The 24603-nt window shown below is 43.4% G+C and overlaps 1 protein-coding gene across 4 annotated transcripts in view; it reads left to right on the forward strand.

Moving 5' to 3' along the window:
- The window catches only part of BCL2L13 (BCL2 like 13), a 67349-nt gene extending 42746 nt beyond the window's left edge, over nucleotides 1-24603 (forward strand). For 3 of the 4 annotated variants that reach the window (XM_003126595.6, XM_013997921.2, XM_021092504.1), the window contains 4 exons: nucleotides 3703-3859; nucleotides 8397-8466; nucleotides 16178-16321; nucleotides 18949-24603. In XM_003126595.6, the coding sequence (XP_003126643.4) occupies nucleotides 16208-16321; nucleotides 18949-19746 (912 nt within the window). In that variant the 5' untranslated portion in view covers nucleotides 3703-3859; nucleotides 8397-8466; nucleotides 16178-16207 and the 3' untranslated portion in view covers nucleotides 19747-24603. Of the gene's footprint in view, nucleotides 1-3702; nucleotides 3860-6134; nucleotides 6266-8396; nucleotides 8467-16177; nucleotides 16322-18948 lie in introns of all 4 variants that reach the window. The other variant, XM_021092505.1, reaches the window with a different exon arrangement.

Here is a 24603-nt window from a genome sequence, read left to right on the forward strand (position 1 = left end):
TTTGTCTTTTTAGGGCCGTGCCCATGGCATGTGAGGGTTCCCAGACTAGGGTTCGAATTGAAGCTGTTAGCTGCTGGCCTTCACCACAGCCACAGCAAGGCCAGATCCAAGCTGCATCTGTGACCTACTCCCCAGCTCACAGCAACCCGGGATCTTTTTTTTTTTTTTTTTGTCTTTTTGCTATTTCTTGGGCCGCTCCCGCGGCATATGGAGATTCCCAGGCTGGGGTCTAATTGGAGCTGTAGCCACCGGCCTACACCAGAGCCACAGAAACACGGGATCCGAGCCACGACTGCAACCTACACCACAACTCACGGCAACGCCGGATCGTTAACCCACTGAGTAAGGACAGGGACCAAACCGCAACCTCATGGTTCCTAATCGGATTCGTTAACCACTGCACCACGTCGGGAACTCCACAACACGGGATCTTTAACCCACGAGCGAGGCCAGGGATTGAACCTGCATCCTCATGGATGCTAGTCATATTTGTTTCCACTAAACCATGACGGGAACTCCTTGGTTTACTTCTTGTTTTGCCTTCCATAGGTAATTTTTTTTTTTACAGCTTTATTGAGATATATTTCACATACCGTAAAACTTATTTAATATATAAATTCAGTGGGTTTTAGTATATTTGCAGAATTGTACAACTGTTATTACAGTATAAATTTAGAACATTTTTAATACCCCAGAAGAAACAACCTATACATTCACAGTAACTTCCTGTTTTTATTCCCCCAGCCCCCTGTCCCCATCTCCGATCATGGCAATCATTAGTCTGCTTTCTCTCTCCACACATTTGCCTATTAGAGGTATATATGTAAATGGAGTCATGCATTATGTAGTGTTTTGTGACTGGCTTCTTTTTTTTTTTTTTTTTTTTTTTTTTGTCTTTTTCCCCTTTTTAGGGCCGCTCCCAGGGTATATGGAGGTTCCCAGACTAGGGGTCTAATCGAAGCTGTAGCTGCCGGCCTACGCCAGAGCCACAACAATGCAGGATCCAAGGCGCGTCTGCGACCTATGCAGCTCACAGCAACGCTGGATCCTTAACCCACTGAGTTGAGGCCAGGGATCGAACCCGCAACCTCATGGTTCCTAGTTGGCTTTGTTAACCACTGCGCCATGACAGGAACTCCCTGGCTTCTTTAACTTAGTATTTCGGTGGTCATCCATGTGGTAGCAGATACCAGTACTTCATTCCATTTTATGTGGAATAACATTCCATTGTGTAGTTAGAACACATTTTGTTTATCCATTCATCAATTGATGGATATTTAAGTTGCTTCCACTTTTTGGCTTTTATGGATAATGATGCTATCTATGGCTATTCATGAACAAGTTTTTGTATAGATGTGTATTGCCCAATACATTTTTTTTAGGGCTATACCTGCAGCATATGGACGTTCCCAGGCTAGGGGTCAAATTGGAGCCGTAGCCACCGGCCTACACCCCAGCCGAAGCAACACGGGATCCGAGCCAAGTCTGTGACCTATACTGCAGCTCATGGCAGTGCCTGAGCAAGGCCAGGGATCAAACTCCAGTCCTCATGGATCCAATCACTGCTGAGCCCCAGTGGGAACTCCCTTACCCAGTAATTTTTAACTAGAAAAAATAGGAATCATATTTGGAAATCAGTTCTCTGTTACTAAAAAAAAAAAATATGTAAGTTGAAATTGACAGAGTCCCCTGGTAGCCTAGTGGTTAAGGATTCAGTGTTGTCACTGCTGTGGTATGGGTTTGATTTCTGGCCTAGGAACTTCCATATGCTAAGGGCACAGCCAAAAAAGAAAAGAAAAAAAAAATGAGTGAAGTTTACAGAAATCCATAAACCTAATGTTAGTATTTTTTTTTACTTTACTGATGTTTTTAACTGATTAATGTTATAATTCTGTTTCAATCATTGGTCCATTTCTCCCCCCCTGCCCCTGCAGCATATGAAACTTCCCCAGGCCAGGGATCAAATCTGAGCCACATATGCAGCCTTTGCCACAGCTGTGGCAGTGCTGGATCCTTAACACAGTGCACCAGGCCTGGAATCAAGCTGGACACCACAGAGACAGGCTGGATCATTAACCAGTTGGGACCTCCCCTTGGTCCATTTCTCATAACAGTACTACATAACAAAATGGGCAAAAGGCAGAAAAGAAAAAACATTGAAGGTTCACCTGTGCTTCCTCATCAAAATTTCTGTATTCCCCAAGACTGATCATCAAAGGGAGTATTGTCAGGTTTGGTCAGCCAACATGGCATTTTTGAACTTTGTAGCTATCATTCTTTAAGAAATACATAGTTAACTATAGTGAAATTTGCAGCCTTTAGGAGTAAGTTTTAAAAGAATAAATGCTTTGTGGAATTTACTGATAACCTTTGGGAGTGGGTGCAAGTGCTTGCTTTCCTAAGAGTCTATGCCCTGCATCTTCTCTATATTGTGGACCAGCAGTGATTCAACCTCTTTCTTATTGCAGTTAGAGCAGGGTTTCACCTGTGTAACAGGAGTGAGGAGGCAGGGGAGAGGCTGGCTATGAGTGAGGAGAGCTCAGCTGTGACTGCCATGTGCATGAATGTGAGTTTGAAAGTTCACTCTAAAAAGGAAATGAGAGGAGTTTCCATTATGGCCCAGTGGTTAATGAATCCAACTAGGAACCATGAGGTTGCGGGTTCAATCCCTGGCCTTGCTCAGTGGGTTAGGGATCCAGTGTCACTGTGAGCTGTGATGTAGGTCAAAGATGCGGCTAGGATCCTGCGCTGCTTTGTCTCTGGCGTAGGCCAGTGGCTACAGCTCTGATTAGACCCCTAACCTGAGAAGCTCCATATGCCGCAGGTGCGGCCCTAGAAAAGGCTTTTGGATGAAAAGGAAAAAAAAAAAAAGGAAATGAGAGTAATGACATCCTCTAATGTGGAATGACTGATTAGAATCTGGTTTAAGAAGTGCCACATTAAGAGCTCCAGTTGTAGCTCAGGTTCAATCCCTGGCCTTGATTAGTGAGTTAATGATCCAGCATTGCCATGAGCTTCGGTGTAGGTCACAGATGTGGCCCGGATCCCAAGTTGCTGTGGCTGTGGTGTAGGCCAGCGGCTACATCTCTGATTCGACCCCTAACCTGGGAACTTTCGTATGCTGCAGGTGCGGCCCTAAAAAGACCAAAAAAAAAAAAAAAAAAAAAAAGGAGAAGTGCCACGTTAGGTAAAAATAAAAATCTTAAAAGAGGGATGATAGAGCCAGGAGTTGCCTCTTTTTGGCATTCTGAGACTAAGTTGGTCTGCAGTAATATACCAAATTGGTTTGTGTATTTTAACATATCTGTTTAGCCTTTTTCTTCTCTTTTTTTTCTTTTTTGGCTGCACACGAACCATGCTGAAGTTTCCCAGCCAGGGATCATATCTGTGCCACAGCAGTGATCCGAGCCACTGCAGTGACAGCACCAGGTCCTTAACCCACTGAGCCATAAGAGAACTCCTTTTCCTTTCTTAAAACTATGATTTTTTTCTTTTCATAAACATCTTTCCTTAAAAAGAAAATCTCTAAATTTAGGACCTTTCAAGTTTTGTGCTCTAGGAAAGATGAATATCCCATAACGATTGTGTGACCTTTTAAAGTGGATTATAACTATCAGCTAGTTCCCAGTTGTAGTCATCTTAACCCCCTTTTATAGCACGTTTGACGTTGCTTGTTAACTGCTTTCCTTTTGCCGTCTTCAGCCTTCACCAGCACAGGCTTCGACCGCCACACTTCTCCTGTGTTCAGCCCTGCCAACCCTGAAAGCTCCTTAGAAGACTGCTTGGCTCACCTTGGGGAGAAAGCATCACAGGAACTGAAAGTGCCTCTGCTTGGAGCCTTGCAGGTGCTCCTCAGCCGGTGAGTCCTCACTGGGGCCCGTCCCCACATGGATGCACTTCTCTCTGGGCTTCTCCACAGCTAGGGCTTTGTTTTAGGTGAACAGTGTCACTGCCTTTATTTACTTTTTCTTTTTTTTGCTTTTTACAGCCACACCTGTGGTATATGGAAGTTCCCAGGTCAAGTTAGAGCTACAGCTGCCAGGCTACACAACAGCCACAACAAATTGAGATCTGAGCCGCATCTTGACCTGCACCACAGCTCATGGCAATGCCGGATCCCCGACCCACTGTGAGAGGCCAGGGGTTGAATCTGAGTGCTCATGGATACTAGTCAGATTTGTTTCCCCTGGGCCACAATGGGAACTCCCTTCGCTTTTTATTTTTTTGCTTTCCCAAATCTTCTGTTTGCATTTTGAGCAGTGATTTAACTTTTCTAGCATGAATTTAGTTATTTGTATTTACTTGTTGAGCATCTAGGTTTCAACAAATGCTTTCCCTGGGTTGTGAATACAAGCGTTTCACTTGTCCCGACCACTGTTTACTACCACTGCCTCTTGGCCAACATAACTAAAATGGTTAGGGTTTTATGGATTATAATGTGAGAACAGCATCTGTATTTTAGGTATATAGATGTTGCTAAACTTTTGGGTTATATGTCTACCCATGGAACTACTGCCACATTCTTATGGTGGAAATTTTTCTCCTGGCTGTTGTTATGACTGTTAAAGCTGAAGGCAAGACACTCACCGTCAAAGTATATTAAAATAGAACCAAGTCATTTTTTGTAGATTGTAAAACTTCATTTCCCTTAATTTTTTGTTGAGAGTTGTTAAGGAATTGGTATGAATTAGAAAAAAAAAATGCATCTTTTAATGGAGATTAAGTTATCTAAAGTAAGGCAAAGACTGTTCCTTCAGTAATAGGGCCAACATTCAGATGCCAAATTATTGTTGTAGTAAAGTAATTCCTTACTTGCACATAGGCAGAGTTTATTCACTAACATTTGTTAGTGGAAATCAGTTTGAGTTCAATTGTTTCTGCATGTTGTAGTGACATTAGCAAATGTAAAAAGGCAAGCTGCACATAAGAAACAGTGAAATGAAAATCATATTTGGATTTTCTTTATACAAAGAAAGTTTAATGATAAATATGGAGAGAAGATTCTGGGTGTGGAGAATTAAAACTTAAACAGGAAATTTGGGTTTACAGCAGTGGCTTTCAATTGTGGGGCGTCGAGGGGGTGGTTAGGCCCTCTTTACTCTTAAGGCAGAACAGCCATACTTTCATATAGTTTATATATTGATGTTTCATGTTGGATTTGAAGAAACCTACTATTTGGCCAAAACAAAAAACTTGTAAAAGCAGTTGGGGTAAAAGCAGTTGGGGCTAGAGGTAAAATCACTGAGAAGCATAAGGCCAATTGTTTCTACATTTGATACAAAGTATTTGTTTCAGATCTTTCTCTCTGTATCTTAGGTTGTCTGTTAATCTTAACTTTAGAACAATATTGTAGTTTATACATGTGCAGTGTAAGCGAAAAATAGTATTATATATGTTTTTAGAGTCCTTTTCATTATCTACAGGAAAAATTGATACCTTTTCACTGCAAAGTAAATTATACTTTCAAAAATATATTCTTGGAGTTCCCATCGTAGCGCAGTGGTTAACGAATCCGACTAGGAACCATGAGGTTGCGGGTTCGGTCCCTGCCCTTGCTCAGTGGGTTAACGATCCGGCGTTGCCGTGAGCTGTGGTGTAGGTCGCAGACGCGGCTCGGATCCCGCATTGCTGTGGCTCTGGCATAGGCCGGTGGCTACAGCTCCAATTGGACCCCTAGCCTGGGAACCTCCATATGCCGCAGGAGCGGCCCAAAGAAATAGCAAAAAGACCAAAAAAAAAAAAAAAAAAAAAAAAAATTCTTGAGTGAATATTTTTTTTGTTTTCCCCAAGTTCTGTTACTGATACCTTGAAAATAACTGATGAGGAACTGAGAGGGTTATGCAGGTTGATGGCTGTATCTTTTAAGGTGGAAAATACCACTTATTCTTCCAAATAGTTTTGTTAAAGTGGTAAATTAATCCTGAGCTCTTCATATAGCCAAGCACCAGCAGTTTGAGAAGGTTTTACCCTGCTTTATCTTCTTGGCTGTGTTCACATAGTGCATTAGATAGGGCTGATTTTTTCAACTGCTTATTTTTCCATGTATAATATTTCCTTTGAATGTTTTAATCTGCATCTTTTATGTGCATATATGTGTGTACGTATAATGTTTCAAATCATGTTTCATTCTGAAGGATGCTAACCTACTTTAGCCTGATAGACAAACTACCCATAAGGACTCCTGTGACCCACAAGAGCAGCAGACAGTTCAGGAAAGGAAGTGAAGGGACTGAGACACGCAAGTAGAGCTTCAGGGAGAATATAGGTAGGTAGATTGTACAGTGTCTGCGCAAGTTCCAGTTTTACAGCTACCTAGTATTTAGCCTAGGTCTTCGAAACAATTCTGTGCTTGCTTTAATGGGACTAGGATGTCAAGAAGGTAGTACATAGCATCTTACTAAGTAGGTCATGCCCCATGTCTTTTCTTTTGAGCTTTTCACTGTAGTACTGATGTTTTATTGACTTTCATAAGGGAACAATATCTGTGTCATCAGAGCCATTTTCTGAAACATCCCGACGAGCACACTCTCCAGTAGGTAAAATGCCAAGTCACATGTATGTAATTTAAAATTTTCTAACAGATGCATAAAAAGATTACATGATCAATGTTAATTTTTTGTATTTATTTTTGTCTTTTTAGGGACACACCCGCGGCATATGGAGGTTCCCAGGCTAGGGGTCTAATCGGAGCTGTAACTGCTGACTTACACCACAGCCACAGCACCTCAGGATCTGAGCCACATCTGTGACCTACACCACAGCTTGAGGCAACGCTTAACTCACTGAGCAAGGCCAGGGACCGAACCCACATCCTCATGGATACCAGTCGGGTTCGTTAACTGCTGAGCCACAACGGGACCTCCTAAATAATAAAATTTAAATGTATTTTATTTAATACATATTAAAAAATAGTTTTACTATATTGTCATTGTAAAAAGGATTTGGTGAGCTGTTGTTAGGTTCTTTTCTCTTACCAAGTCTCTGCAGTCTGGTGTGTACCTCATCAATGAGGACCAGGTGCCCTTTGGCAACATGGGGCATTAATATGTGTGTTAATAATCCAGGCTCAGAATTGGAGGTGTGGGGCCTTTGGAGCCAGAGCTAATTTACGTCACTGCTTGCCAGCTCTGTGGATTTGGAATAGTCTCTTGGCTTTTCTGAGTTTCAGTTTCCTAAGTGTATAATAGAATATGAAATATAAAAGTATAAAAAATATAAAACAGCAGGCCTCTAATAAGTATACCTCTTATCAATCTAAAATATCATAGGCTGAAGAGATGGCAGATCAGAGTAGTCAGAGCATAAAATGCCTTTGGAATGGATTTTAAAGTACTTTAAAATCAAGACTCCTTGGAGTTCCCGCCGTGGCGCAGTGGTTAATGAATCCGACTAGGAACCATGAGGTTGCGGGTTCGATCCCTGCCCTTGCTCAGTGGGTTAACGATCCGGCGTTGCCGTGAGCTGTGGTGTAGGTTGCAGACGCGGCTCGGATCCTGCGTTGCTGTGGCTCTGGCGTAGGCCGGTGGCTACAGCTCCGATTCGACCCCTAGCCTGGGAACCTCCATATGCCGCGGGAGCGGCCCAAGAAATAGCAACAACAACAACAACAACAAAAAGACAAAAAAAAAAAAAAAAAAATCAAGACTCCTCTCCTTTTTTACATATATGTGTATTCATTGCCCACAAAAATGGGGAAGGAGGTAAATTTTTATTAAGTCTGTTATCCAAGCTCTTGGTGACTTCATGTGTGACTGGGTATCATGTATTTTTGTTGCTGTTAATTTGCACAGAAGCCCAGGCTTAGAACAGAGTACTCAGGTCCCCTCAGAAAGCGAGTATCTGGGTGGCAGGAGTAAGCAGGGGAGCGTCACCCCTGGTCTGGGCATCAGAAAATGCCAGGTTAAAAGTCGAGCTCATTTATTGACCTTGCTTATTCCAACTCCTTATATCCCCTATTTGAAATGACATGTCTCTTTAATTTTAAAATGGTTTATGTTTTTTGGCTTTAAAAAGTTTAAATTGTTCTTTTAATTTTATTGAGGTAGTTTTTGTTGTTTGTTATTACTTTGTTCATATTAATAACCCAAGTGTTTTATCTGCAATAAAGAAATTTTGTTATATAAATTTCAAGCAGTTATAAAAAATTTGTTGTTACTTATTTTTTCCCTCTTATGTTATAAATTGCTTTCCTGAGCTGATGGCATAAATCTCAGCTTATAGAGAATGATTGAAGAAAAATGCATACCAAATGTAAAAGCTCTATCTCATATAAAACAATATGTAAGGTAAAGTTCAGCAAAAAGTTCAGCAGCAGAGTAGTGGTTGTATATTTATTCATCTGGAAATTGAGACTTTTCCTTCTTTATGACACGGACTTTTAAAAAAAATTTCTACAGGCCAGTGACATATCAGGCATACCGGGAATGTACACTGGAGACCACAGTTCATGCGAGCGGCTGGAATAAGGTATAAACCAAGTTATCTTTTCTCTTATAAGATTTTACTGTGTTAATAATAAAGTACAGGAGGAATTGTTGGCATTACCTAGGAGAAAACTGTTAGAGCTTGTCATTTAATGCATAAATCCAACGAGTAAGTGGGTGTTTTGGAATAAAGTGGGTTTTTGATTAATGCTGCAAGGTTGTGGTTGGCCCAGGTCTGCATGTTTGTAATGTGCCATCCTCCTTCCCACCTGCCCTGGGTTTCCCTTTATTCTCTGCCTTAGGTAGGGCATTTCTCTCCAGATGGTTATTTGTTAACAGGTGAGTGTGTCTTAGAGGGGAAAGCATAGGCTTCACCTGGGAGACAGCTGCTTGTGGTTCTTACATGAGTAACCCTGTTTGTGCATATCGTTTACAAAGTACCTTACATCGCACCTCATCTGATCCTTACAACCATCCTTTGCAGAATGGATTTTATTAGCTTTTGTTTTGTTATTTACTTAGGTCAGGTGAATAGTCAGTTAAAAAAAAATAAGTGAAGAATACTTGATTAAGGGAGTTCCCTTTGTGGCGTAGTAGTTTACAAACCTGTCTAGTATCCATAAGGATGCAGGTTCGATTCCTGGCCTCGCTCAGTGCATTAAGGATTAGGCATTGCCACAAGCTGTGGTATAGTTAGTGGATGCAGCTCGGGTCTGGTGTTGTGTAGGCTGGCAGCTATAGCTCCAATTTGACCCCTAGCCGGGCAACTCCCATAATGCCGCACGGGCAGTCCTTTAAAAAAAAGTACTTAAGGAGTTCCCGTTGTGGCACAGTGGTTAACGAATCCGACTAGGAACCATGAGGTTGCGGGTTCGATCCCTGCCCTTGCTCAGTGGGTTAAGGATCCGGTGTTGCTGTGAGCTGTGGTGTAGGTTGCAGACGCAGCTCGGATCCTGCGTGGCTGTGGCTGTGGCCGGCGGCTACAGCTCCTGATTGGACCCCTAGCCTGGAAACCTCCATATGCTGTGGGTGCAGCCCTAGAAAAGGCAAAAAGACAAAAAATAAAATAAATAAATAAAAATTAAAAAAATTTTTAAAAGTACTTGTTTAAGACCACCTAACTGGTAAATATTGGAACCAGCACAGGAGCTGAGATTTTCTGATTCCGGCTTCATGCTTTCCCCTGTACATGCTACTTATCTGTGGTTTCAGGCTGTATTATCCACTTACCACCTTGACAAGGCAGAGTCGTCTTAGGTGCACTATGAGTGGCTTAGCTTGTGGAGAAGGAAGTCTGGCCCTCAGTGATGGAGTGCTAGGGATAAAGTGCAGCACAATTATTTTTATAAATAGCCGTTTCTGCTCAGAATTGTTACTACCATGAGCCAGACTCTGTGACCTTATGTCCCTAATTGATGTATATTATTTTTACTCACCTTAATACAGGCTTTGGAGGCATTATAGCATAATAATTAGCATCATAGGACTCTAATCGGACTTGTTTCAATATCAGCTTTGCCACAAACTAGATGCATGTCTTTGAACAGGTTAATTAAGACTCTGCATCTTAATTTTCACATATTCGAAATGGAGATGATACTACTAACCTTGGAAGTTTTATTAGCACTAAATGACATAATGTATGTTCAGTGCTTATTTTAATTCATTGTCTGGCACCATAGTAAGCTCTCTGTAAACAGAGGCTATTTTGTTAGATTTAACACATGGGACTTTGTTCCCAAATATGAGTTTTACTATATTACTTAGCTGTAAAAAATTTGTTAAAATACCTGTTTTATCTGCTATCTTGGAATAAAACAAACCTCTTATATGGACATTGGAAATAGATTTTATAAATGAGCTAGGTTATGGTAATTTCTTAGTATATCAAGCAGCAAATATTTAGGTACCTAATATTACTAGCTTTCTTCCCCTATTTCATTTTATTCTTTAAAATTTTACATACATACTTTTTTTTTTTTTCCTTTTTATGGCCGCACCTGTGGCATATGGAAGTTCCCAGGCTAGGGGTCAAATCCGCATCCTCATGGATACTAGTTAGGTTCGTTTCCACTGAGCCACAACTCATCTTACCCTATTTTATGTTTTCTCCTGTTACTCTTATTTAGTGACTATTAGAATCAGCTATTATATGCATGTACATACTCCCCAGTCCTATGGTTATCCTGAAAAATTGAAGTAAACCCCAGTCTTCACTGTCTCTCGTCCCCTGTACTTTTTTACCCCATTCCCTGCTTCATTTTAGCCTCTCATCTGGACCCAGGTCCCGCTCTTGGCCTTCAGGGCTGTGGCTTGGAGACCTCATGTGAATGAGACATGTCAATCGGAATATTACTTGCTCTGCTGAATCCAGTATCACTCTTCCAAGTCCTTCAGGGCTGAAAAGAGCCTCTTGTATTATGATAGGCAACTGAAATGCCCCCCCAATCAAAGTTAAATTGGCTAAATTAAGCAATTAGGTCATATTTTGCATAAATGTTTGTGAAATTCTGATGTAACATTATTGTATGAATATGGCTGTTTGGCATGTAAATGAGACTCAAATGAGAAAAATGTTGACAAAGCATGCCATATCCCCAAACTGAATGTCAGTTCATCTCTATCAGGATTTTATTTCATTTTATACTTTTGATTTAATTTAATATGATTTTACTTTATTTTTTGTCTTTTTAGGGCTGCTCCTGCAGCATATGGGAGTTCCCAGGCTAGGGATCAAATCAGAGCTGCCGCTGCCAGCCTATGCCACAGCCGCAGCAACATCAGATCCAAGCTGCATCTGCGACCCATGCCATAGCTTGTGGTAACACTGGATTCTTAACCCACTGAGTGGGGCTGGGGATCAAACCCACATCTTCATGGATACTAGTCAGGTTTGTTTCCAATGAGCCACAACATGAACTCCTATATAGGTATAATCTTTTTTTTTAAAGTACATATATAAAGTAGACTGCATAGTTTATATATTCTGAGGAAGATAATTGGAACACATGCCAACACATTAAATAATCTGTAGTAGTTAACTGAGAATTGTAGGTTATTTTCTTTTTTTTCCCTTATGGATATTGATTTTTTCCTGTGAATTTATCTGCTTACAGAAAAAGAAAATGACCATCAAAGAGAAAGAACCAGCTATAGTTAATGTGTGGGGTTCATACTGTAATAACTAAATTTTAGAAAAATAATAGCAGAGATAAATGAATTATTTGCCTTGGTTAACTTTTAGTGGCATATTAAATCACTAGTGTTTTAAAATTTTTTATTATTTAGATGTCAGGTGTACACAAACTGGAATGAGTATTGTAACAGACCTCCCATATCCATCACTCAGCTTCAGCAGATATCCATGTGTGGCTGGTTCCTGCACACTTACCACTCTCTCTCTAGATAACTTTATTTTTTAATTTTTTTGTCTTTTTAGGGCTTCACCCATGGCATATGAAGGTTCCCAGGCTAGGGGTCGAATCAGAGCTGTAGCTGCCAGCCTACACCACAACCACAGCAATGCCAGATCCAAGCCAGGTCTGCAATCTAAACATCAGCTCACGGCAACACTGGATCCTTAACCCACTGAAAGAGGCCAGGGATCAAACTTGCATCCTCATGGAAGATACTAGTCAGATGTGTTTCCGCTGAGCCACAATGGGAATCCCCCCCCCCCCCCCCCCAGATAACTTTACAGCAGACCCTAGACATCATGTCATTTTATTGGTAAATAAATTAGTATGTCTTTCCAAGGGTACTGTATCCCTTTTTTTAACTGACGGTGTTATCATTACACCTCAGGTGTTAACAGTAATTTGAATAGAGATCCAAATAGGGCTCATGGATTGTATTTCATTGATATGTCTCTTAAGTCTTCAAAAAAATTAATATAATTCCATATACCATAAAAATTTACCCTTCTAAAGTACACAGTTCAGTGTTTTTTGGTACATTCACAGAGTTATGCGGCTATCCCCACTGTCTGCTTCCAGAACATATTCATCTTCCTCAAAAGAAATTTCATGTCTTGTAGTATAGTCACTCCCTACTTCTGCTCCTCCCAGCTCCTGGCCATATGGCTTGACTCTCTCTCTATGAATTTGCCTCTTCTGGACATTTCACGGAAATGGGACCATATAACATATGACCCAAGTCTCTGCTGTGTAGACTTACTTGCTCTTTTTCCTCTAATTACTTAAAATTATTTGTTCTATAACATTTTCTACCTTCTGGATCTTATTGACTGCATCACTGTTTTGCCAGGTAACATGTTCCTCTGTATCTACACAGCTGACCCCTGAACACCCCAGGGGTTGGGGCTTGGCAGATAAATTGGGAGTTTGGGATTAACATACACACACACTACTATATATAAAACAACAACAGGGGCCTACTGTATATAATAGCACAGGGAACTCTACTCAATATTCTGGGATGACCTGTATGGGAAAAAATATGAAAAAGAATGGAGATATATATTTATATCTGATTCACTTTCCTGTACACCTGAAGCTAAGACAATATTGTTTATCAACTATACTTCAATAAAATAGTAATAATACAAATAAAGCAGTAATGGAGGAATAGAAACAAAAAAGATATAGGATGTACTTAAAAGGGGGGGGGGCAAAAGACTTGAACAGATACTTCTCCAAAGAAGATATGCAAATGGGCCAATAAGCACATGAAAAGTTGCTAAACCACACTAATCATTAGGGAAATGCACATCAACATTACAATGGGATGTCATCTCACATTCTTTAGGTTAAAGAATATGAAAAGTTATAACTGAAGCACTTTGCTGTATACCTGAAACTAACACAACACTGTAAATCAACTATACTTCAATTAAAAAAAAGGATAATTTTGTTAGCTAAGTATACTCTATTGGAGGAAGGCACTTTATGGTACATATGAGACAACCAAGTAGAATGTTTTCTGATGGTCAGAGTACCTTAGCTTTCCACTGCAAAAGTTACTGAAGAAAAAAATAACTTCCATGTGTTGTGAGATCACTATTATCCAATAAGGGAATGACTTAACAGAAAGGAATTTAAAGTGTAAGGGTTGCTTTTTAGTCCAAGATAGTGGAAATTATAAACTGTGGTGGGTCCCTGACCACAGTATGTCAGATACGTGAAACAGACTGGACATGCACAACCAAGAGTATTACCAGTCATTAGTCTTGTAAAAGGAACTTTCTGTACTCAATGCATTTCAAAAAAGATGTATTTGTTCCTACAATTTCCCTTGTAAAACCTTCATTCTGCTGATCACTTGATATTTGTAAATACAGTTTCTCCAGCTTTCTAAACTTAAAAAAAAAAAATGTGATGGAGAAGATCTAGGAAAGGATAACTTAAATGATAAAAGCAACGGAGGAATTAGTGCATGAAGAACAAACTAAAAGATTAGTAGATTTCAGAGTAAAAAGTATAGTGACTGAGAGGGAATGTGATTAAGGATTAAAGTTAAGACAGTAGTAGTGAAGAGGATTATAGATTTATCCCTAGATTATTATATACTAAAACTAGGGCAACTGCATTTGATACATGAAAGAGGTAAATTTGGAACAAATGGAAGTATTATTTTATCTAGCAAGTATGAAATATTTGCTACTCATTTTTTCTAAGAGGTAATAGAGCTTAAACACAAATAACTTTAAAACATTGCATGTTAGTAGATTAGTGTGGGAAATGAGAATGTCCTGAGGTGTGGAATGTCCCAGGCCTTTGGAATTGATGTGGTGCAAGTCTGCATGGCTGACGCACAAGCTCCCACACTGCTCTTGCTAAGACAGAATACAGGGCTGGATGAACACCCATATTTGCATTTGCGGTGATGATACAGCTTTCTGATTGTGGAAGAAGCTTAACATAGTCCTCTTTATATCCTTCTATAGTGCAGAGAAGGGGTTTCTACTATATTCTGGGCTGGACTTATTTTAGGATGTAAAAGTGAACATAAGTGTTTGTTGAATTTTTCTTTCAGACTTTGATGTAGATTCCTTCAGGGCTGCTTTTACTTAAAAAATAATATTAGGATATAAACTCATTGTCTTTTCTGTTTTGTCCCCTTTTGCAGAAATCTCTTGTAATCCCTAAGTTATTACTTTGGCAGGTCATTGACCAGGAACTGGAATTGCTTTCATTTCCTTTTGCATTCATTTTGCAGTCCTATGGAGACTTCGATGTTTTAGACAAAAGAAATTGCATGCAGATGGTTAACTGAAAGTACTTAGGTCTTTGCAATATGCAGGGGCTTTTGGAAGGAATGGGACTCTGGTTAGTCTTTGTCATAAATTTTGGTGTTTATAATATTGAGGTTATGGAGTTCCTGCTGTGGTGCAGTGGAAACGAATCCAACTAGGAACCGTGAGATTGCAGGTTTGATCCCTGGCCTCACTCAGTGGGTTAAGGATCTGGTGTTGCCATGAGCTATGGTGTAAGTCATAGACGTGGCTCTGATCCTGCATTGCTGTGGCTGTGGCGTAGGCCGGCAGCTATAGCTCTGATTTGACCCCTAGCCTGGGAACCTCCATATGCCATGGGCCTAAAAAAGCAAAGTAAATAAATAATATAAATAAATAATAAAATATTGAGGTTATTAGTTTATTACAATAATACCTCCTTTGGTTTTTGATGACTTGTATAATATAGCACATAATTTTGAAAGCTCTTTTTAGGTTCATTTTTTTTTCTTTTTTTCACTTTGTTTTAATGAAAAGTTCTTTTCAAATAGATAATAAAAGCACATGGTAGAGTTCCCGTCGTGGCTTAGTGGTTACCGAATCTGACTAGGAACCATGAGGTTGTGGGTTCGATCCCTGGCCTTGCTCAGTGGGTTAAGGATCCAGCATTGCCATGAGCTGTGGTGTAGGTCCAGACACGGCTCGGATCCCACGTTGCTGTGGCTCTGGCGTAGGCCGGCGGCTACAGCTCCGATTAGATCCCTAGCCTGGGAACCTCCATATGCCGAGGGAGCGGCTCTAGAAAAGGCAAAAAGACAAAAAAAGTCAAAAAAAAAAAATGCACAAAGTATAGAAAAACATACATTGGAAAATACCTTCCCACCTTTATCACCACTTACCTAGTCTTTTTCTTCTTAGGCTAACACTATCACCAGTTTCTTAGGTATTTTCCAAAGATACTATAGGATTATACAAACGTGTGTGTAGATTTTTTTTGTTGTTGTTCACACAAATGGTATCATTATTAGGCACACTCGCCTTAATCTTTTTCTTTTTTTTGTAAATTTTGTGGCTGTACCCATGGCATATGAAAGTTCCCAGGCCAGGGATTGAATCACTGGATCCTTTAACCCAGGGGCTAGGGATCAAACCTGCACCTTGGCAGTGACCTGAGCTGCTGCAGTCAGATTTTTAACCCATTGCACCATGATGGGAATTCCTATCTTGCCTTTTTCACTGAAAATAAATCTTGGCATTTAACCAGTGAACAATCTAACTATATGATATTTTGTTTAACAGTCCCTGTTGGGTCATTTCCAGTTTTGAATTTCCTATACATATATTGTCTCACACACACAGGAGCTCAATTGTTTTCATATAATATTATTTCTACCACCTTGTGGTATAAAAGATACATGCATTATTCTCAAAAATTCTAGTAGGGGTCACTTTTATTTCTTTATTATGGTAAAAATGTAATTTTATAATGATGCACCAGTGTTGAACATATAAAATGAACTATAAGAATATTGTTTTTTTTTTACTCATCTTTGCATTGAAGATTTTGGTGCCTCTGATTTTGCTACGACAAATGCTCTTGGAGTTAACAAGACGTGGTCAAGAACCTTTGGGTGCTTTGCTGCAGTTTGGTGTGACATACCTGGAGGACCACGCCGCCGAGTACATCATTCAACAAGGTGGCTGGGTATGAGCTTTCAAGTATTTTTTAATATCTTTAAAAAAAATTAAGCCCTTCATATTTGTTTTGAACAGCATAGGTTAAGTAACATTAATGTTATTCAATATTATTTAATACTGTGATTGGATGGTGATCAATGGCAAGGCTAGTCATAACGTTTAACTACTAAAGTTTTACTTGTAATAAGTTGGTAAGTGGGGTGTTTTTGTACTTTTAGGGCCGTTTCTGAGGCATATGGAAGTTCCAGGCTAGGAGTCGGAATCAGAGCTGTAGCTGCTGGCCTACACCACAGCCACAGCAATTTGGGATTCAAGCTGCATCTGCAACCTACACCACAGCTCTTCTAACTGTCGTTATCATTGTAAAAAATTTATATAAGACACACTTTTCTTGTAATCCCACCCCATGGAGATAATCCTTATGTTGGCTTGATGCATATAGTGCTGTAATTTCTTTTTTTTTTTCTTTTTGTCTTTTTAGGGCCACATCCGTGGCATATGGAGGTTCCCAGGCCAGGGGTCGAATTAGTGCTGCAGCTGCTGGCCTACACCACAGCCACAGCAACACCAGGTCCAAGCCATGTCTGTGACCTACACTGTAGCTCATGGCAGCATGGAATCCTTAACCCACTGAGCAAGGCCAGGGATGGAACCTGTGTCCTCATGGATACTAGTCAGATGCATTTCTGCTGAGCCACGACAGAAACTCGTAGTGCTATAAATTCTAATGAGAGTTTCTCCTTTGCAGTTTTGTGATATTTGTCTTTGGAAGAGGTGAGGGCAGAGGGAGAAGTTGAATTAACTTTCTCTATACAAGGAAGCGTATCATTTGAAATTGCTTTTAGTTTGTACACTTTCCTGTCTGGATAGGTTTTTGTTTTTTGGCTGCCCTGAGCTGTTCCCAGGCCAGGGATCAGATCCAAGCCACAATTGTGACCCATGCCACTGTTGCAGTAACACTGGATCCTTTAACCCAGTGTGCTTGGGATCGACCCTGAGTCCTGGTGTCATAGAGATCCCACAAATCATGTTGCTCCACAGCAGGAACTCCTGGATGGTATTTGAGAGGCTCTCTCACCAAAAACAACCAGAGCAACAAGAACAATAGTGAAAAAACATAATTTATAGATGGCTTACTACGTACAGGGGATTATGTTAAGCACTTAGAAAAACTGTATCTAAGTTTGTATGACAGTCTTACCAAATCATTTTCATTTTATTTATGTAGGGTTTTTTTTTTTTTTTTTTTTTTTTTTAGCTTTTTACGGCTGTACCTGCGGCATATGGAAGTTCCCAGGCTAGGGGTTGCCTGCCCCACAGCAACACCAGATCTGAACTGTGTCTGTGACCCCTGCTGTAGCTTGCGGCAGTGCAATGCTGGGTCCTTAACCTCTGTTGAGTGAGGCCAGAGATAAAGCCAGTTCCTTCTGGATACTTAGTCCTGTTCTTAACCTACTGAGCCACAGCAGGAACTTTGAAATTGAAATTTTCAAAGGCCAAGCGGGCCATTCAGATTCACACAGCTAGTACTTAGTAGAGCTGGGATTCAGACCAGTTTTGTTTTTTACCACTGAATACTGTATTTGTACAGTATTGTCTGTCAGTATTGTCAGTACAGTACTGTACTGAATTGTCTGTTTCATACCAGCACCTCTTCTGAAGGAGGCTGAGGCAAGGGCAGGGTGCTGTGTGGGACAGTTAGAAGGTCGACCTTAGGAGCAGTGGTTTGTTTAGTTGTACTTCTGGTGCAGCTAGTGTACTGATGGAGAGACTATTGATTTATATTGGAACCTGAGTGACCAGAAAGTTTCTGGTCTTGATTGAAGAATAAAATTATTCTATTTGATGTAAACGGCAGCCATGGTCACAAAATAGCAAGTACTTGGCTTTGCATAGGCTCTTCAGACTCTCCGTAGCACTTGTGAGTGTCGTCTGTCATCCCTGACATGACAGCCATGGTTCTCTGCCTGCCCTGCTGCTCCCGCCTTAACCTCTGGGTCCCCTGTGCATGCTCTGCTGTCCCTCTGAAACGAGATCCTCAGCTGTGTGTTGCTCTGGTGGACTCCGGCTGAAGAGAGAGCCAGGGCGGCCCATTGCCGGGCCCCACTGAGCCTCTGCCATAGAGCGGCCTCTTTGCGGGGATTGGGCTTGTCAAGTGACTGACCTTCCTGCTGAGCTCTGTCTCCCCGCTCCTCCGGGGCCCTGTGTCCCTCCTGGTCCCCTGGTCGGGTTTGCTGTGCTTTGGCTGATGCTGCCGCCTCTGCGGCTCTCAGGGTGTACCCGGGGAAGCTGCCACCACTCCCTGCCTCTCCAGCTGCCCCCGAAAGGAGCTCTGTGTCTGGACGCCAGACAGTACCACCCCTGCCTGTGAGCTACTCCCGGAGAGCAGGCTGCTTGCATTTGTTTGCTCTGCTCTTGGCAGTAATTGTTGCATTGGAGATACAGATGTTGAAAATAAATTAACTTTCTGATTTTAGCTTCAAGGAAACTGGTCAGAGGGTTGTCTTGTTAAAATTCTTCTTCTGTAAACTGTGGGTTTAGACAGTGTATTTGTTTAGGAAAGAGGCTTTTTCGAGATTTACATTAACTTCGGATGTCTCTGCCCTTTGTACTGACTGTCGCCCTCCCGTCTAGGGCACTGTCTTTAACCTGGAGTCGGAGGATGAGGAGTGCCCTGCGGGCACCGCAGAGGACAGCAACGACATCTACATCCTACCCAGCGACAGCTCTGCACACGTCAGTCCCCCAGAATCGCCAACAGCAGCCGCTTCCTGGCAGGCAGAGAGCTTACCCGTCTCGCTGTCGGCCAGCCAGAGCTGGCACACAGAGAGCATGCCGGTGTCCCTGGGTCCCGAGTCTTGGCAGCAGGTCACGGTGGACCCTGAAGAAGTGAAAAGCTTGGACAGCAACGGGGCCGGAGAGAAGAGTGAGAACAACTCCTCAAACTCCGACATCGTACACGTGGAGAAGGAGGAGATACCTGAGGGCGTGGAAGAGGCGGCCATGGCGGCCAGGGCCCTGCCAGCTGGGGAGCTGCCAGAGGTGGCCCCCGGAGCCAGAGAGCCCTCGCTTCCACGCATTACTGCCCCTTCCTTGACGGAGGCCATGGGACCTGACGTAGAGGTGACAGCTATTGAGAGAGTCAGCCCCACGACGTCTGTGTTTGTGGAACTTGGTGAAGAAGAGGCAGAAGCTGAACCTGCTGACCTGGAGCAGGTGGGGGGCCCTGTACTGGAGCCCCCAGCACCCCTGACGAGCCAAGAAGGGGTGGATGGCAGGGGGCGGGGGCTCAGGGCTGGGCCCCCTGTGGCCAGCGACCAGAAGGCTGGCCTGCCGTATGAGGGCAAGTCCATCCTGCTCTTTGGAGGGGCAGCCGCTGTTGCCATCCTGGCGGTGGCAGTTGGGGTGGCACTGGCTCTCAGAAGGAAATAGATTTTTCAGAGAAAGATGACTAAATGGGGTCAGGTTTTAGTTGTGTTGACCGAATTTGAACTGCTAGCGGCTGGTTGGACATTTTGGACACTCTGGGATAACTGGGGACTTCAGTCAGCAGGGCAGTAGGTTGACCCACATGTTAGGGTTCAAGGCAGAGGGTGCTCGCTGGTCTGATTGCAAGTTCCCGGGGCCAAGGCTCCTGCTAGATTCAGGGTCCTCTGTAATGTGCTCCCTCGACCTTGCCTCCGACCCTCGTTGGTTCCTTGTGGTGGGGGCCCCTGTGCATTGTAGGTTGCATCCTGGCCTCCACCAACCAAACTCCAGTAGCACACACACACCCCTGCCCCCATTGTGACAACCAAAAGTGTCTCCTGACATTGCCAAATGTCCCCTGGGGTGATGTCGCTCCCATCAAGAGCCACAGCCTTAGAGGGAGAGGGTTGATGCAAGAGGATCAGGGGAGAAGTCCAGGCAAGAGGGCTTGGCTGCAGGCTCCTCGGCTGCTGACCTCTTCCTGCCCTTGGAGTTTCCTCTCTGCTAACAAGCGCTGTGCTTCATGGCTGTGGCTGTTCCTCCTCGGCTCCTCTGTTCTCCCTCCCTTGGTCCCGCAGCTCGAGGTACCCTCAGCTGCCTCTCAGGTACTGCCCTTGCCCTCCTTGCCCCTGGCGGCCTTCTGAGACCCCACAGAGGGACTTGCCCGAACGTCAGGTCCTCGATGCTCCCCGCAGCTCCCCTTGTAACGATGCTGCCTTTAGTCATCTTTTAAAAAATAAACAAGGTGAAAGAGACCCAGGCCCTTGCCCATGACTTTGGGGCAAGTTTGTCTCACTCAGAAGCTGGAGGATGGCTTAGCTGACCTATTGAGGTTTCTTCTGGCCCTTTTATCTGTAGCCACCCTTGAGCTGACAGTGACTTGCCCAGTGGCTCTGTCTCTGTTGCTGGGTTGTCGCTATAACCTGACTGGTGTGTCTTCCCGGAATCTGGCCTCAGTGTCCATACTGGTCCAGCAGCTCCTCTGCAGTCTCTTGCCATGTGCTAGGGATTTCCATCACTGGGCTTATATTCCAGTGGAATCATAACTCAATTTAGGAGTTCCCGTCGTGGCGCAGTGGTTAACGAATCCGACTAGGAACCATGAGGTTGCGGGTTCGGTCCCTGCCCTTGCTCAGTGGGTTAAGGATCCGGCGTTGCCGTGAGCTGTGGTGTAGGTCGCAGACGCGGCTCGGATCCTGTGTTGCTGTGGCTCTGGTGTAGGCTGGCAGCTGCAGCTCGATTGGACCCCTAGCCTGGGAACCTCCATATGCCGCGGGAGCGGCCCAAGAAATAGCAAAAAGACGAAAAAAAAAAAAAAAAAAAAACAATTTAAATACACAAGGTCTCCTAAATATCACTGAAGAAAAGCAGGGAAGGAGAATTTGCCTTTGAGATTCTAGTTTGGCTTTCAGAGTTCAAGAATGGGGCCTTTACTGAACTCACAGTCTGAATGCCAGAGTGACAGGCATAATGACCGCAGTCAGTATGTGCCAGGGAGGGTCACCGTAGCCTTCTGGCTGGCCGCATCCCTGCCAGGGCCGTGTCCCCATGTCTGAGGGGCAGTGTCACTGACAGGACATAATGTGCTTGAGACAGGTCATCTCAGATTTATCTAATAGTAAATGTAACAAATTACTTTTTAGATCCTGAAATTTGTAATAAAATTACTTTACCTATCCTGATCACCAACACTTGATGTTTTAAATGTGCTTTTTTAATTTAAGAAAAATATTTTTTTAATTAAATCTTTTCCCTAAAGCAATACGGCTTAAAAAAGGTTGGTCAGAGAGGTCTGAGGTGTGTATGTCTCTTCATGTCTGAGCTCTGGTGTCCCGTTATAGAGGGGTGTTTTCGAGGGTCTTGGTGTACCTTGGTTAACAGAGCTCGAAGTGTGGGTTTCGTGTGGCAGACTTTCCTCCCTGGGCTCTGATGGTCGAGCTGGGTTACCCAGTGTTGACCGCTGCACTGGTGTTTGCACGCGTAAGAGCCGGGGTGAGGCATCTTGATCCTTGCCCCTTTTATAAGAAATATTTTCCTTCCAGTGTTCACACTTTTAAACTCTGGATCCTCAAATCCATTGGCTGGACACTTAAGCACAAATGGACACCAGCGGCCATGAGGAGGTCTGTGTTTTGGAGGCTCGCCTCTGTTTTCTCCAGCAGGAAAGAGTAAGACGTGCTCTGTGCTGCTTTACTTTCCCATCTGTCATCCCTGGGCAGTGGCTTTCTCTGCACCGAATCCTTGTTGGGTCCTGAGAAATAGCCGAGAACAGGGACAGGCACCCTAGTAAGAGCTGGTTCTGCAGTGGCCCTCGCCCTTTTCCTGCTACATTGACATTTGCTTCCCAGCCACCCCACCCATCTCCGGTGGGGCTGGTGGTAGGAGGCTTCCTTCTCCATGCGGTGTGGAGCACCTGAATCTGACCTGAGAGTTGAGGGTGCAGAGACATGACACTGCTTACCATCCTCTCTGAGCTGTTGAGGAAGTAGCTGTTACCAAGTCCCTAGAACTCTTAACTGCTCTTGAATGTAATGATTTCTGAGCACTCAGTAAAAGCCATTGAAGGTTTCTTGAAAAAAATATCAGAATTAAAGGATGCTAGGAGTTCCTGCTGTGGCACAATGGTTTAAGAATCTGACTGCAAGGGTTCCTGTCGTGCCTCAGCGGTAACGAACCCAACTAACATCCATGAGGATGCGGGTTGATCCCTGGCCTCGCTCTGTGGGTTAAGGATACAGTGTTGTTGTGAGCTTCAGTGTAGGTCGCAGATGTGGCTTGGAGCCCCACATTGCTATGGTTGTGGCGTAGGCTGGCAGCTATAGCTCTGATTTGACTCCTAGCCTGGGAACTCCCCTGTGTTGTGGGTGCAGCCCTAATAAGACACAACAACAACAACAACAAAGATTCGACACAGCAAGCGGCTTGGGTCACTGCAGAGGTGCAGGTTTGATCCCTAGCCCAGTTCAGAGGGTGGCATTACTGCAGCTGTGGCTTGGATTTAATCCCTGGCCCCTGTAACTCCCATGCGCCATGGGTGTGGCCATAAAATTAAAAAGAAAAAAGAGCCTAGTTTATTCTCTGTGTAGTAAAGGGGGTAACCACTTGGGGTCACAGAAACCAGTCAATACTTAGCCTGCCTTACCGGCACTCTCGAAACACCACTGCCTCAAGAAAGCTTCTTGGACGAAAAGGTATCTGTTGGCCATCTGGTTCCCAAGGGCTGAGCCCTCCTTGCACCTGTGTGTCTCAGATTACCTGCAGCCACCGCCTGGGTGTGTCCTGGTGGGGGCGGGATCGACAGGGACTGGCGACATGGTTTTGAACCACAGCTGCCATTCATTTCCTGTGGGAATTGTTTTGCTCAGCCTTTTGCTAATTCCCTCTAATATAAAAGCCATGCCTGCTCCTTGCCTTTTCCCTGAAGGCTTGACATAGGGACAAATGTACCCTGTAGAATTTGTAGATTATTTTAAGAAATGTTTTATAGAAATGAAAGGCATTGTATGTAAGATTTTTTTCCCCTTAATTTGGCTGCACCCACAGCATACAGAAGTTTCCAGGCCAGGGATTGAACCTGAGCCACAGCAGTGACAATGTCAGACCTTTAACCTGCTGTGCCACAAGAGAACTCCATTCCCTTAATTTTCTTTATATCTGCACAAGTTTATAGAGAATTTGAGGTGGTGATCGTTTTTTCAAGAGGGACTGTGGGCTTTCTGGTCACTGTAGAAACAGCTCTGCAGAAAGGGAGGTGGGAAGGGGTACAGAGGTTTTGTCAGGTGCCATCTCAAGTGCTAGTTGTACCAGATGTCCTCTCTAAACTGACGGCAGTGGCTGGTGGTTACAGAAATGTTGCCTTGGCTTCCTCAGATGAGTGGAACAGAGCCAGGGGTTGTGGAAGGAATGGGCACAGGCACATCTTGCCCGGAGGCTGGCGCTGGGTGACATCCCAGTGCAACAGGCCCTGTGCTTTTTCATGGCCTTGGCCAGGGCGCCAGCTTCTGGATAGTCTGTCACTATTCCTGTTACTTTCTCCTTAGGCTCCAGGGAGAGGAGCCTGTCAGTCACTGAAGTATCCTGTTCTTTGCACAAGACCGTTCCACTTGACCTACTTTCACATTCCCTGAATTAAAATCAGCTTGTGTTCACACTGCAGGGACCCACTGTAGCTCAGGGGCTGTTCTCAGGGTATCTGTGAGGCCGAGAAGTCCACTATCCCCTCTCCTGGTGACACTGCTCCCTCCAGTGAGGGCTTTGTGCACCAGAAGTTGGTTAGTTAATATGCTGTTTAGAACAAGTGTTGCTGTTTTCAGGCAACTGGTTTGTTGCCTCCTTCCCCAGGAGTAACAGGAAGTTCAAGTTCCATCTTCCCCCTTAATTCTGGACCAGCTAGGTTGTCCCAAGAGAACAGTTCTAGGTGGATGGGTCCTTGGCCAACACCAAAGGAGAAGACAGAGTTTGGTTTTTCCCGCTGTTACAGTTCATTACTTTTTTTCCTTCAGATTGAAAGTGCCTCTCATTCCTTGATGCGTTCTTTATCATGGTTCACGTGTTCTATCCCCTCATAGGTTCTGGGGCTAAGGTGGTCATGGTGACTTACTCAGCCTGTGTCCATCCCCCTTTTCTGTATGAGATTTCCCTGCTCTCCCTGCACAGCTGATCTTTGGGTCATTCTGGCTCCTCTTCCCCTGGCATCTGTCCTTTGGGCAGTGTACTCATGGGGAAAGCAACAAAACTCCGATCTGTGACTTGTGCTTTGTGAGATGCAGTGTGTTGGGGAGAACACGTTGGAGGGGGTAATAAAATGAGACTTGGAAGACA

The sequence above is a fragment of the Sus scrofa genome, chromosome 5 (genome assembly GCF_000003025.6).
Source record: "Sus scrofa isolate TJ Tabasco breed Duroc chromosome 5, Sscrofa11.1, whole genome shotgun sequence".
In the NCBI taxonomy this organism is placed as follows: domain Eukaryota; kingdom Metazoa; phylum Chordata; class Mammalia; order Artiodactyla; family Suidae; genus Sus; species Sus scrofa.